The sequence below is a fragment of the Anomaloglossus baeobatrachus genome, chromosome 11, assembly GCF_048569485.1.
Source record: "Anomaloglossus baeobatrachus isolate aAnoBae1 chromosome 11, aAnoBae1.hap1, whole genome shotgun sequence".
Lineage (NCBI taxonomy): Eukaryota > Metazoa > Chordata > Amphibia > Anura > Aromobatidae > Anomaloglossus > Anomaloglossus baeobatrachus.
This window is the reverse complement of record NC_134363.1, coordinates 162,180,228-162,193,513: the sequence shown is the minus strand read 5'-3', so window position 1 is coordinate 162,193,513 and position 13,286 is coordinate 162,180,228. Positions and strand designations below refer to the sequence as shown.

The following is a 13,286-nucleotide window of genomic DNA, read 5'->3' as shown; positions in this document are numbered from 1 at the left end:
CAGGGGTCTTATAATGCTGAGACAGGTGGTAAACAAAAATATTGTTTAGTAAAGTCCTGCATTTTGGGAATAGTAGTCTTATGGTTAGGTTTATGATCTGTAATTTAGGCTTAGTTTTTTTGCGGGTTTTTCAGTTGGTAGATATAGAATTAGAAAACATTTTGTGAGAAGATCTAGATTCTAAATCCTAGTAGCCAATATATTCCATTCACAGTCATTCCCTCAATCAGAACTAAGGACATGAGAGCAACCAGAGCAAGAGCAATGTAATTAGACTTTGCCTTGTTTGCAAATCACGAGGCATGATATAATGTAATCTGTAATGTGGGAAAGAAGCAGGAGAGGGACCGGAGGAATCGATATCGCAGAAAATCGAAAAATAACCTCAACTATCACAGATAGCAAAAAAGAGACAGTTCCATTCTGTAATGCTAAGATATGTGTAACAATGAATATGGGAATATAGACATGCATTACTGCTATGGAGAATATTTCAAAACTGAGATTCTTAGCACACAAAAATGGCCAGTTTTATGTGAGCCCAACAGCCAATGCCAAGGTGACCTCCTAATGTTGGCTCCCTGCCTACTCTAATTCCTCTCTTTGGGTTCAAAACCTTAAATTTATGGGTGAACTGGACAGGTACATGAAAATGAAGAATTAAAATCACCTAAGGCTGAAGAGCAGGAGTGCTCAATCAGAAGACATACAAAAATACTTTTAACCCAGATAGAGGCATTTTAAGTTAGGGTCCCTTTATATAAGAGATCACCTTGTCATGGTTACTGGGCTCACATGCATTGGCTAATACATAACCTAAATATCTTTTTTAAAATATTCCTATAGCAGTAATGCAATACCAGAGTTCCCTTATTCATTGTTAGCATTCTAGAGTACAGCTGCATGTATTTTGTAATTACAGTGTATTTTTAGCTAGCACCTGTTCACACCTGTTGGATGTGCAGGTCAGTCTTTTTGATATATTTGCAATCGGAAGACATGACCCCAGAATCTAAGAAAAATACTGATGGCACTTCCTACCTTTCTAATGTGAACAGGTGCAAACTGAACATGAAATATAGTAACAAAAAGGAGACAGTTGCACTCTGTAGTGCTAAGATATGTGGAACAATGAATATGGGAATATAGACATGCATTACTGCTATGAAAAACATTTCAAAATGTATATACTTAGCACACAAAAATGGCCAGTTTTATTTGAGCCCAACAGTCAACAGCAAAAACATGTAAAAATTGAGATACTTAGAACACATAATGGCCAGTTTTATGTGAGCCCAACAGTCAAAAGCCAAAACATGTAAAAATTGAGACACTTAGCACACATAATGGCCAGTTTTATGTGAGCCCAACAGTCAACAGCAATAACATGTAAAAATTGAGATACTTAGCACACATAATGGCCAGTTTTATGTGAGCCCAACAGTCAACAGCAAAAACATGTAAAAATTGAGATACTTAGCACACATAATGGTCAGTTATATGTGAGCCCAACAGTCAACAGCAAAAACATGTCAAAATTGAGACACTTAGCACACATAATGGCCAGTTTTATGTGAGCCCAACAGTCAACAGCAAAAACATGTACAAAATTGAGACACTTAGCACACATAATGGCCATTTTTATCTGAGCCCAACAGTCAACAGCAAAAACATGTAAAAATTGAGACACTTAGCACATATAATGGCCAGTTTTATGTGAGCCCAATAGTCAACAGCAAAAACATGTAAAAATTGAGATAGTAAGCACATATAATGGCCAGTTTTATGTGAGCCCAACAGTCAACAGCAAAAACATGTAAAAAATTGAGACACTTAGCACACATAATGGCCAGTTTTATGTGAGCCCAACAGCTAAGCCAAGGCTACCTCTTATCGTTGGGACCCTATCAAACTAATGCCTCTCTTTGGATTAAAAAAAACCCCTGCAATTTATGAGCAAACCTGCAAATGAAGTATTAAAATCACCTGAGGACTAAGCACACACAGGAGCCTGTATATACTGTAACTATAATACTCTCTGCTGCATTATGCAAAAAGATCATGATCACAATGGTAGTCTAAGACTGCTACCCCCAAGGTTCCCAGAAATGACCATTTCTAGAAAACAGACACCTTCTTTTTTCTAGAAACTCAGCTTGTGGTAAGCAGAAACAATAATTTACCTCTCCGGAAGTCAGACAGGCAATGATTAAGAAGCCTCTGAATTTCTTTCCTTCCTCTGTGGAAAACGTATACCCAGTTCAGCCAACAGACATGAAACGTGTCACGCTTCTCTCTATATTGCGATATGATTTTGATTTTTTTTCATATGATTTTGCATGATGAAAAACACTAAGAAGCGAGTGCCAATTTCATAGAGAAATTACTGCCTCTAAATACACTGAATAAACAGTGCCTGTTCATAAGATAAGTTTCCATGTTTCTTTGATCTCTCTTAAAAGGATTCTCTCTCTCCTCTTCTCCAGGAACAATTTCCAAAGACTGGACATCTCTGGCGCTCTACCTGGCTTTATCGGTGTTTATTATCTTGTTAATAACGGTTATCATTCACCTTCTCATATGGAAAATGAAAGCGGCGCAAATATTGAAAATTACAGGTGTGTATTGTACTATAACTAATACCATAAAACAGAATTAAAAGGGTTGTAGTGCATTGGGGTATAGGTCTGCAGTTACTCCATGTGAATCCTCACAGTGCGCAGTGCACATGCTGTCAGGATTCTCTGGTGCCGCCTCCTGGAGCAGGCGGTCATGTGACCACAAGTATTAGATTTGCATACTTCTTGCCACATTCCAACTAGACCTATCTAACCTCCCTCACTTCACTTGTATAGAGTGAGGCAGCAAACGTCTAGTCAGCACATGACCGCATGTATGAAAATCGCATACTTGTTGTCCTGCACCTCTCAGCTCCTGGTGACAGCTCCAAAGAAATCCTGACAGCATGCACACTACACGCTGCGAGGATTCAAAAGTCTGCAGTCACATAAAAGAGTTGTACTTAGTATGTACAGTGCCTACAAGTAGTATTCATCCCCCTGCAGATTTAGCAGGTTTGATAAGATGCAAATAAGTTAGAGCCTGCAAACTTCAAACAAGAGCAGGATTTATTAACAGATGCATAAATCTTACAAACCAACAAGTTATGTTGCTCAGTTAAATTTTAATAAATTTTCAACATAAAAGTGTGGGTCAATTATTATTCAACCCCTAGGTTTAATATTTTGTGGAATAACCCTTGTTTGCAATTACAGCTAATAATCGTCTTTTATAAGACCTGATCAGGCTGGCACAGGTCTCTGGAGTTATCTTGGCCCACTCCTCCATGCAGATCTTCTCCAAGTTATCTAGGTTCTTTGGGTGTCTCATGTGGACTTTAATCTTGAGCTCCTTCCACAAGTTTTCAATTGGGTTAAGGTCAGGAGACTGACTAGGCCACTGCAACACCTTGATTTTTTCCCTCTTGAACCAGGCCTTGGTTTTCTTGGCTGTGTGCTTTGGGTCGTTGTCTTGTTGGAAGATGAAATGACGACCCATCTTAAGATCCTTGATGGAGGAGCGGAGGTTCTTGGCCAAAATCTCCAGGTAGGCCGTGCTATCCATCTTCCCATGGATGTGGACCAGATGGCCAGGCCCCTTGGCTGAGAAACAGCCCCACAGCATGATGCTGCCACCACCATGCTTGACTGTAGGGATGGTATTCTTGGGGTCGTATGCAGTGCCATCCAGTCTCCAAACGTCACGTGTGTGGTTGGCACCAAAGATCTCGATCTTGGTCTCATCAGACCAGAGAACCTTGAACCAGTCTGTCTCAGAGTCCTCCAAGTGATCATGAGCAAACTGTAGACGAACCTTGACATGACGCTTTGAAAGTAAAGGTACCTTACGGGCTCGCCTGGAACGGAGACCATTGCGGTGGAGTACGTTACTTATAGTATTGACTGAAACCAATGTCCACACTGCCATGGAATCTTCCCGGAGCTCCTTCCTTGTTGTCCTTGGGTTAACCTTGACTCTTCGGACAAGCCTGGCCTCGGCACGGGTGGAAACTTTCAAAGGCTGTCCAGGCCGTGGAAGGCTAACAGTATTTCCATAAGCCTTCCACTTCCGGATGATGCTCCCAACAGTGGAGACAGGTAGGCCCAACTCCTTGGAAAGGGTTTTGTACCCCTTGCCAGCCTTGTGACCCTCCACGATCTTGTCTCTGATGGCCTTGGAATGCTCCTTTGTCTTTCCCATGTTTACCAAGTATGAGTGCTGTTCACAAGTTTGGGGAGGGTCTTAATTAGTCAGAAAAGGCTGGAAAAAGAGATAATTAATCAAAACATGTGAAGCTCATTGTTCTTTGTGCCTGAAATACTTCTTAATACTTTAGGGGAACCAAAGAGAATTCTGGTGGATTGAGGGGTTGAATAATAAATGACCCTCTGAATAAAAATTTTCACTATTTAAAAAAAAAAAAAAAAAAAAAAGAAATAACATTCTTTTTTGCTGCAGTGCATTTCACACTTCCAGGCTGATCTACAGTCCAAATGTCACAATGCCAAGTTAATTCCGAATGTGTAAACCTGCTAAATCTGCAGGGGGTTGAATACTACTTGTAGGCACTGTAACTAAGGGGTACTTTGTACGCTGCGACATCGCTACTGCGATATCGTCGGGGTCAAATCGAAAGTGACGCACATCCGGCGCCGGTAACGACGTTGCAACGTGTAAAGCCTAGATGCACCGATAAACGATCGTAAAAGCGTTGAAAATCGGTGATCTGTGTAGCTTCGGTCATTTTCATAATGTCGCACCAATAGGAGATACGATGTCGATCCTCGTTCCTGCGGCAGCACACATCGCTGTGTGTGAAGCCGCAGGAGCGAGGAACATCTCCTTACCTGCCTCCACCGGCAATGAGGAAGGAAGGAGGTGGGCGGGATGTTTACATCCTGCTCATCTCCGCCCCTCCGCTTCTATTGGCCGCCTGCCGTGTGACGTTGCTGTGACGCCGCACGACCCGCCCCCTTAGGAAGGAGGCGGGTCGCCGGCCAGAGCGACATCGCAGGGCAGGTAAATGCGTGTGACGCTGCCGTAGCGATAATGTTCGCTACTGCAGCTATCACAAGATATTGCATGTGCGACGGGGGTGGGGACTATCGCGCTTGACATCGCTAGCCGATGCTAGCGATGTCGCAGCGTGCAAAGTACCCCTTCTTCAATAGGACACAGATGGAAGAATAAAAAATGGCAGCTTAAGACCCAAAAAAATAAGCACTCACTGAGCCCTAGATCCCGAAATAGGAGAACGCTATGGGTCTCGGAAAGCGCAATTATTTTTGGGGAATAACCTTTTTTTTTTTAATCTCGTAGATAAAAGTAAGCCTATACATGTTTGGTATCTACAAACTCGTACCGACCTGGGGCATCATTTCGGCTGCATCATTTTTACCATATAATGAACACGGTGAATAAAATATCCCAAAAACGATCGTGCAATTGCACTATTTTTTACAATTTCACCGCACTTGGATTTTTTTCCCCGTTTTTCAGTACAGTATATGGTAATACTAATAGTTTCTGTCAATAGTACAACTCATCCCACAAAAAACAAGCTCTCATATGGCAATATCGATGGAAAAGTATAAAAGGTTAGTGCTCTCAAAAGAAGGGGAGCAAATAATGAAAATGAAAAACAGAAAATCGCCCGGGTGTGAAGGGGTTAATAAAAATGTACTAAAACTATGAATATTGCATATAAATGTAGATTATACAATAAAAACAGCAATCTTCTTAAGCCCACTTTACACGTTGCAATTAGTTGTACAATCGCATTTGCGATGTGACACCCCCAGGTCGCATACGGGATCTTATGAGATTGCACGTTGGTCGTTCATTTGCTGTCACACGAGCGTTAGTAGTCTATGTTAAATTGATCAATGTTATGTGCGATCCTTTAGATCATGTGATCTGTGACGTATGCATTGGGCACCTTTTTTTTTTTTTTTATTTATTGACTTGCCAAGCGTGTGTAATGTGTAGGGATGTGTTTTTACTATGTCATCTGCCATTCAGCTCTGCTACATGGCCGCTAACAGCAGACACAGACAGCCATGTAGCAGAGCTGAATGGCAGATGACAGCAGACACAGACAGAGCCGCACTGTCAGAATGAACTCGGGTGAACTTCACCCGACTTCATTGTCATGCTGCGGCTCTGTCTGTGTCGCGCCCTGATTAGCGGTCACCTGTGAAGGACTCACCGGTGACCGCTAATCTCCTAAGTGACTGAAGTTAGCAGCCCTCTCTCATACTCACCAATCCCCGATCCCCGGCGCTGCACGGCATTCACACTGCTCCGGCGGCTTTTACTGTTTTGAAAAAGCCGGCCGCCCATTAAACAATTTCGTATTCCCTGCTTTCCCCGCCCACCGGCGCCTATGATTGGTTACAGTGAGACACGCCCCCACGCTGAGTGACAGGTGTCACACTGCACCCAATCACAGCAGCCGGTGGGCGGGTCTATACTGTGTAGTGAAATAAATAATTAAATAATTAAAAAAAACGGCGTGCGTTCCCCCCAATTTTAAAACCAGCCAGATAAAGCCATACGGCTGAAGGCTGGTATTCTCAGGATGGGGAGCTCCACGTTATGGGGAGCCCCCCAGCCTAACAATATCAGCCAACAGCCGCCCAGAATTGCCGCATACATTATATGCGACAGTTCTGGGACTGTACCCGGCTCTTCCCGATTTGCCCTGGTGCGTTGGCAAATCGGGGTAATAAGGAGTTATTGGCAGCCCATAGCTGCCAATAAGTCCTAGATTAATCATGTCAGGCGTCTATGAGACACCCTCCATGATTAATCTGTAAATTACAGTAAATAAACACACACACCCGAAAAATCCTTTATTAGAAATAAAAACACAAACATATACCCTGGTTCACCACTTTAATCAGCCCCAAAAAGCCCTCCTTGTCCGGCGTACTCCAGGATGCTCCAGCGTCGCTTCCAGCGCTGCTGCATGGAGGTGACCGGAGCTGCAGCAGACACAGCCGCTCCGGTCACCTCCACGCAGGTAATGAAGACAGCCGCGCGATCAGCTGCTGTCACTGAGGTTACCCGCTGTCACTGGATCCAGCGGTGGCCGCGGGTAACCTCAGTGACAGCTCAGCTGATCGCGCTACTCACCGCCGCTCCTATCACCTCCACGCAGCAACTGAGGTGAGTAGCGCGATCAGCTGAGCTGTCACTGAGGTTACCCGCGGCCACCGCTGGATCCAGGTAACCTCACTGACAGCTCAGCTGATCGCGCGGCTGTCTTCATTTGCTGTGTGGAGGTGACCGGAGCGGCTGTGTCTGTTGCAGCTCCGGTCACCTCCATGCAGCAGCGCTGGAAGCGACGCTGGAGCATCCTGGATTCCGCAGGACATGGAGGGCTTTTTGGGGCTGATTAAAGTGGTGAACCAGGGTATATGTTTGTGTTTTTATTTCTAATAAAGGATTTTTTCGGGTGTGTGTGTTTATTTACTGTCACTTACAGATTAATCATGGAGGGTGTCTCATAGACGCCTGACATGATTAATCTAGGACTTATTGGCAGCTATGGGCTGCCAATAACTCCTTATTACCCCGATTTGCCAACGCACCAGGGCAAATCGGGAAGAGCCGGGTACAGTCCCAGAACTGTCGCATATAATGTATGCGGCAATTCTGGGCGGCTGTTGGCTGATATTGTTAGGCTGGGGGGCTCCCCATAACGTGGAGCTCCCCATCCTGAGAATACCAGCCTTCAGCCGTATGGCTTTATGTGGCTGGTTTTAAAATTGGGGGGAACCGCACGCCGTTTTTTTTAATTATTTAATTATTTATTTCACTACACAGTACAGACACGCCCACCGGCTGCTGTGATTGGGTGCAGTGTGACACCTGTCACTCAGAGTGGGGGCGTGTCTCACTGTAACCAATCATAGGCGCCGGTGGGCGGGGAAAGCAGGGAATACCAGATTGTTTAATGGGCGGCCGGCTTTTTCAAAACAGTAAAAGCCGCCGGAGCAGTGTGAACGCCGTGCAGCGCCGGGGATCGGTGAGTATATGAGAGAGGGGGATAGACTGACATGGACAGAGAGTGAGGGACAGAGATAGTGACCGACTGACAGAGATTAGTGACTGACAGACATTGTGAGGCGCTTCAGAACGCAGCTTTTCAGCTGCGCTCTGAAGCGGACCTTTTTTAAGCTGCGGTGCAGAGCACACACCTGCGCACATAGCCTCAGACATCAAAATCGTATGAGGGATGTCACACGTTACAATTCACTAGGTTCGTGCAACAAACGCTCAATTCTAGAGAATGATACGATGTGTTTGCGATCAACGGTTTTGCGTTCAATCCTGATCGCAAGTAGATGTCACACGCAGATACCTCACAAACGATGCCGGATGTGCGTCACTTACAACTTGACCCCAACGACAGATTGTGAGATATATTGAAGCGTGTGTAGCGGGCTTAAGAGATAAATATTAGATTAGATTTTTTTATCTCCTTTATCTTTTTTAATGTTTCTTTTATATTTAATAAATATTAATTTCTTAATTTTATTTAAAATAATTAATAATTAATTAATTTATTAATTAATTTGCTTAATTTCTTTAGGAGCTCAATTCCCACCTCCGGTCGTCCTTAAGAATGCCAAGGAGGATATAGATTCTTGGAGCTGTCAATATCCCGAAGAAGAACATGGAGAGGAACATGGAAATGGCCTAATACATAAGCCCGACGTCTAATGAATCAACTAAGAGGACTTCAGAGAGAGCGAGAGAAACAAAACTAAATCGGAATGATCTTGTTTTGTTGAACTGATTCATTGGATGTTACATAACGACTGCTGGAAAGTCTCAACGGAAATATGCAAATGCCAAAATACCCAATGTGCCAGATCGGCAAACGGTTATAGTGGAATATTGTGGTTGCAAGGGTTAAAAAAAGACTTCTCTTTATCAAGTTCATTTCAAGTAAAGAAGATGTAATGGAAACTACATTTCCACTTGACATTTTCACCCCCCAAAATTTTGGAATTTGCATTTTTCTATATTCATAATGGGTGAAAACCACTCACCAACTACTTGTAGACGACTGTATGTACATAGTATAAATATAACGGTATTGTTAGATACAAAAAATCTGTAAAATCATGATAGGGCTTATTTTCGGAGAAAAACAGTACTTGATTGTCCCTGTACTGTGACTATAAAATGAGCGTATGCACCTTAATGACTTATGCTTTGATAAGTGAAAAACTGAGCTGTTACATCCCCATTTACAGTATTAGACAAAAAGACTGACGGCACTCCCAAAACTGCAATGTGAACAGGTGCATGACTGTCACTTACATGTGTGCATTATGTGTGCAAAGACGTCCTCTTCACGGCACAGTCTTCATGGTGAGGTCTTTATAATCTGCTAATTAACTAACAAGGAGCAGTCTGGTTTGTTACAGATACAGCTGAGCTGTAGTCCGGTCACAGTCACTATTTCTACAGTCTCTGAATGTTAGCAGGAAGAAAGTAAAGGGTTGCACTAAGTAAAATCTCTTCTTACTATGCCTCATGCTCAGTGGCGTAACTAGAGTATGATGGGCCCCGACACAAAGTTTGAGCCTGGGCCCCCACACATCTTGGTCAGTTGTATGGGCCGTTGTAGCCTTTTAAATCCTATAACGACATACGAGTTGCTCCTCCCTCCCCCTTCATTGCGTAGTACAGACCCCTATTCTTTACTAATGTACCCCATCTTGGGCCACTTCCTGGTATATTCCCCATCCTGGTGTATGACATCATCATTTCTATATTCTGGAATATATTGCCCCATACTGGTATATATGTCCTCATCATAGGCCCATCATGGTATATATGTCCTCATCATGGCCCATCCTTTTATATATGGCCCCATCCTGGTATATGTCCCCATCATGACCACATCCTGGTGCATAACACCATCATTGCTATATCCTGGTATATATGTCCCCATCCTGGTGTATATATATATATCCCCATCATGGCCCAATCCTGGTATAGATGTCCCTATAATGGCCCCATCCTTTTATATATCTCCCCACAATGACCCCATCCTGGTGTATATGTCTCCATAATGACCCATTCCTTGTATATATGTCCCCATAATGGTTCCATCCTGGTATACATGTCCCCATAAAGGCCCCATCCTTTTATATTTGTCCCCATAATGACCCCATCCTGCTATATATGTCCCCATAATGGCCCATCCTGATATACATGTCCCCATAATGGCCCATCCTGATATAAATGTCCCCATAATGGCCCCATCCGGGTGTACATGTCCCCATAATGGCCCCATCCTGATATACATGTCCCCATAATGACCACATCCTGGTATATATGTCCCCATAATGACCCTAGCCTGGTATACATGTTCCCATATTGGCCCCTGCTGGATTTACAGTGCTGTATGTCCCCATCCTGGCCACATCCTGGTACAGATTATACCCCGAGGCGCTGCGAACAGTAAGCAAAATAAACAATTATACTAATCTTCTTCCAGCTCCCTTGGTGTCCTCCTCCGATGATGGCATACTGCAACGTCACTGCCATGCACAATGTGCCCACTTATAGCACAGTCAGCTACCAGGTGCCGGCATATTCTCTGCTCCCCATGCCGTGGATTATGGCCATAGGGAGCTGTGAATATTCCTAGCCTTAATCGACATCGCAGTGCAGGGACCAGATGGGTCTCTGTGCTGCGATGTATTTCAGCACATCCAGCTGAAATAGGCACTGGGTTCGGCGGGCCCCCTGTACCCCCGGGTCTGGTTGCGTTTGCGAACGCTGCGACTGCGATCATTATGCCTTTGCTCATGCTAAAATTTAAGACATGAACAGCATGCAAGACGATAGGCCCAACTTAATGCATAGCGTAGACCACTCCAGTGACAATTGAAAATCTCACAGTGCTCTTAGATACCAATCAGTGCTCTTAGATATCCATTTAAAGTATATTTGTTTAATACCCATATACAGTATTTTTGAAAAAAACTTCTCCTTGAAAGCTCAGTCTTCATGCTGCCATCTTCCTGACTCACTAACAGGAAGATTATTATTATTTATTATTATAGCACCATTTATTCCATGGCGCTTTACAAGTGAAAGGGTATACGTACAACAATCATTAGCAGTACATAACAGACTGGTATAGGAGGAGAGAGGACCCTGCCCGCGAGGGTTCACAGTCTACAGGAGGAGAGAGGACCCTGCCCGCGAGGTCTCACAGTCTACAGGAGGAGAGAGGACCCTGCCCGCGAGGTCTCACAGTCTACAGGAGGAGAGAGGACCCTGCCCGCGAGGGCTCACAGTCTACAGGAGGAGAGAGGACCCTGCCCGCGAGGGCTCACAGTCTACAGGAGGAGAGAGGACCCTGCCCGCGAGGGCTCAGTCTACAGGGAATGGGTGAGGGTACAACAGGTGAGGACAGAGCTGGTTGCGCAGTGGTCTACTGGACTGAGGGTTATTGTAGGTTGTAGGCTTGTTGGAAGAGGAGGGTTTTCAGGTTCCTTTTGAAGCTTTCCACGGTAGGGGAGAGTCTGATATGCTGAGGTAGAGCGTTCCAGAGTATGGGGGAGGCACGGGAGAAATCTTGTCTAGTTTGTTACAGTAGAGTTGCAGTTCGGTCATGGTCACAGTTTAAGCTTCACCAGGGAGAGAGTAAAGGACAGGGTTAATTTAAATCTACATTTACCATGTACAATTTTGAAATGAAACTAGACTACAGCATGCGAATGGGACAACCTAAACACAAAGCATAGAACACTCCTAATTTAATTGTAAATTAGTAATGTGAGTTTGCACATTCAGGTCCTGTATATTATATATCCTCTGTTTCTGAAGTGTATCATTAGAGGTATCCTTTAATCATGATACACTTTTACTCTTGCACATTGTGGTGATTTATTAGCCAGAACTTTTTTATTTTTATCTGCTAAAATAATTTGTGTCATTTTTTCCATGTTATACATTGCTATTTCTTCGGCTTTTAGTTTTGCTAATATTAAAAAAAAAAAAGTGAACTGCCAAACTGCTTTGTCATATTAATAAATTAATTTATAGCATCAAGTGAAAAAGGAGGCTGTGCGTAAATTGAGTTGAGGCAAAGTGCTTTAGTGTGTTTTTTAATAGTTTTGCACATGCATAGTAATAAAGTGTCTCTCTCCCACTCTCTCCCTCTCCCTCTCGAACTCTCTGTCTGTCTCTCCATCACTCTCTGTGTTTCTATCTGTGTCTGTTTCTGTCTCTCTGTTTCTCTATGTCTCTCTCTCTTTCTCTGTTTCTGTTTCTCTCTCTGTCTCTCTCTCTGTCTGTCTTTCTCTATCCATCGCTTTCTGTCTCTGTTTGTCTCTGTCCCTGTCTGTCTCTGTTTCTCTCCCTGTCTGCCTCTCTGTCTAGATCTCTGTCCATCTCTCTGTCTGTCTCTCTGTCTTTCTCTGTCTGTCTCTCTGTCTTTCTCTGTCTGTCTCTGTCTGTCTCTCTCAGTCTGTCTGTCTCTCTCTGTCTCTGTCTGTCTGTCTTTCTCTGTCTCTCTCGGTCTGTCTGTCTCTCTCTGTCTCTCTCTGTCTGTCTCTCTGTCTGTATGTTTCTCTCCCTGTCTGCCTCTCTGTCTCTCTCTCTGTCCATGTCTCTGTCTGTCTCTGACTTTCTCTCTCAGTCTGTCTGTCTCTCTGTGTATCTATCTCTCTGTCTGTTGCTCAGTCTTTCTCTGTATGTCTCTCTGTCTGTCTCTTTCCCTGTCTGTCTCTCAGTCTGTCCATCTCTCTTTACCTCTCTGTCTGTCTCTGTCTCTCTACCTGTCTTCCTCTTTCTCTCTGTTTCTATGTCTCTCTATCTCTCTCTCTGTCCATCTCTCTGTCTGGCTCTGTCTTTCTCTCTCGGTCTGTCTGTCTCTCTGTGTATCTATCTCTCTGTCTGTCTCTTTGTCTGTCTCTCTGTCTTTCTCTCTGTCTGTCTCTGTCTGTCTCTCTGTCTGTCTCTCTCTGTCTGTCTCTCTGTCTTTCTATATCTCTCTACCTCTCTGTCTCTGTCTCTCTACCTATTTTCCTCTTTCTCTCTCTTTCTATGTCTCTCTATCTGTCTCTCTGTCTGTCTCTTGGTCTCTCTGTCTTTCTCTGTCTGTCTCTCTGTCTGTCTCTATCTCTCTACCTGTCTTCCCCTTTCTTTCTCTTCTATGTCTCTCTGTCTGTCTCTCGGTCTCTCTGTCT

The 13,286-nt window shown here is 43.9% G+C and overlaps 1 protein-coding gene across 2 annotated transcripts in view; it reads left to right on the top strand.

Annotated features, from left to right (window-relative positions):
- LOC142256021 (uncharacterized) overlaps window positions 1–12,174 on the top strand; it is a 50,355-nt gene extending 38,181 nt beyond the window's left edge. Inside the window, exons 5-6 of one of the 2 annotated variants that reach the window (XM_075327517.1) lie at window positions 2,487–2,618; window positions 8,660–12,174. In XM_075327517.1, the coding sequence (XP_075183632.1) occupies window positions 2,487–2,618; window positions 8,660–8,790 (263 nt within the window). In that variant the 3' untranslated portion in view covers window positions 8,791–12,174. The remainder of the gene's footprint in view (window positions 1–2,486; window positions 2,619–8,659) is intronic. The other variant, XM_075327518.1, reaches the window with a different exon arrangement.
- The last annotated feature ends 1,112 nt before the right edge of the window (window positions 12,175–13,286 follow it).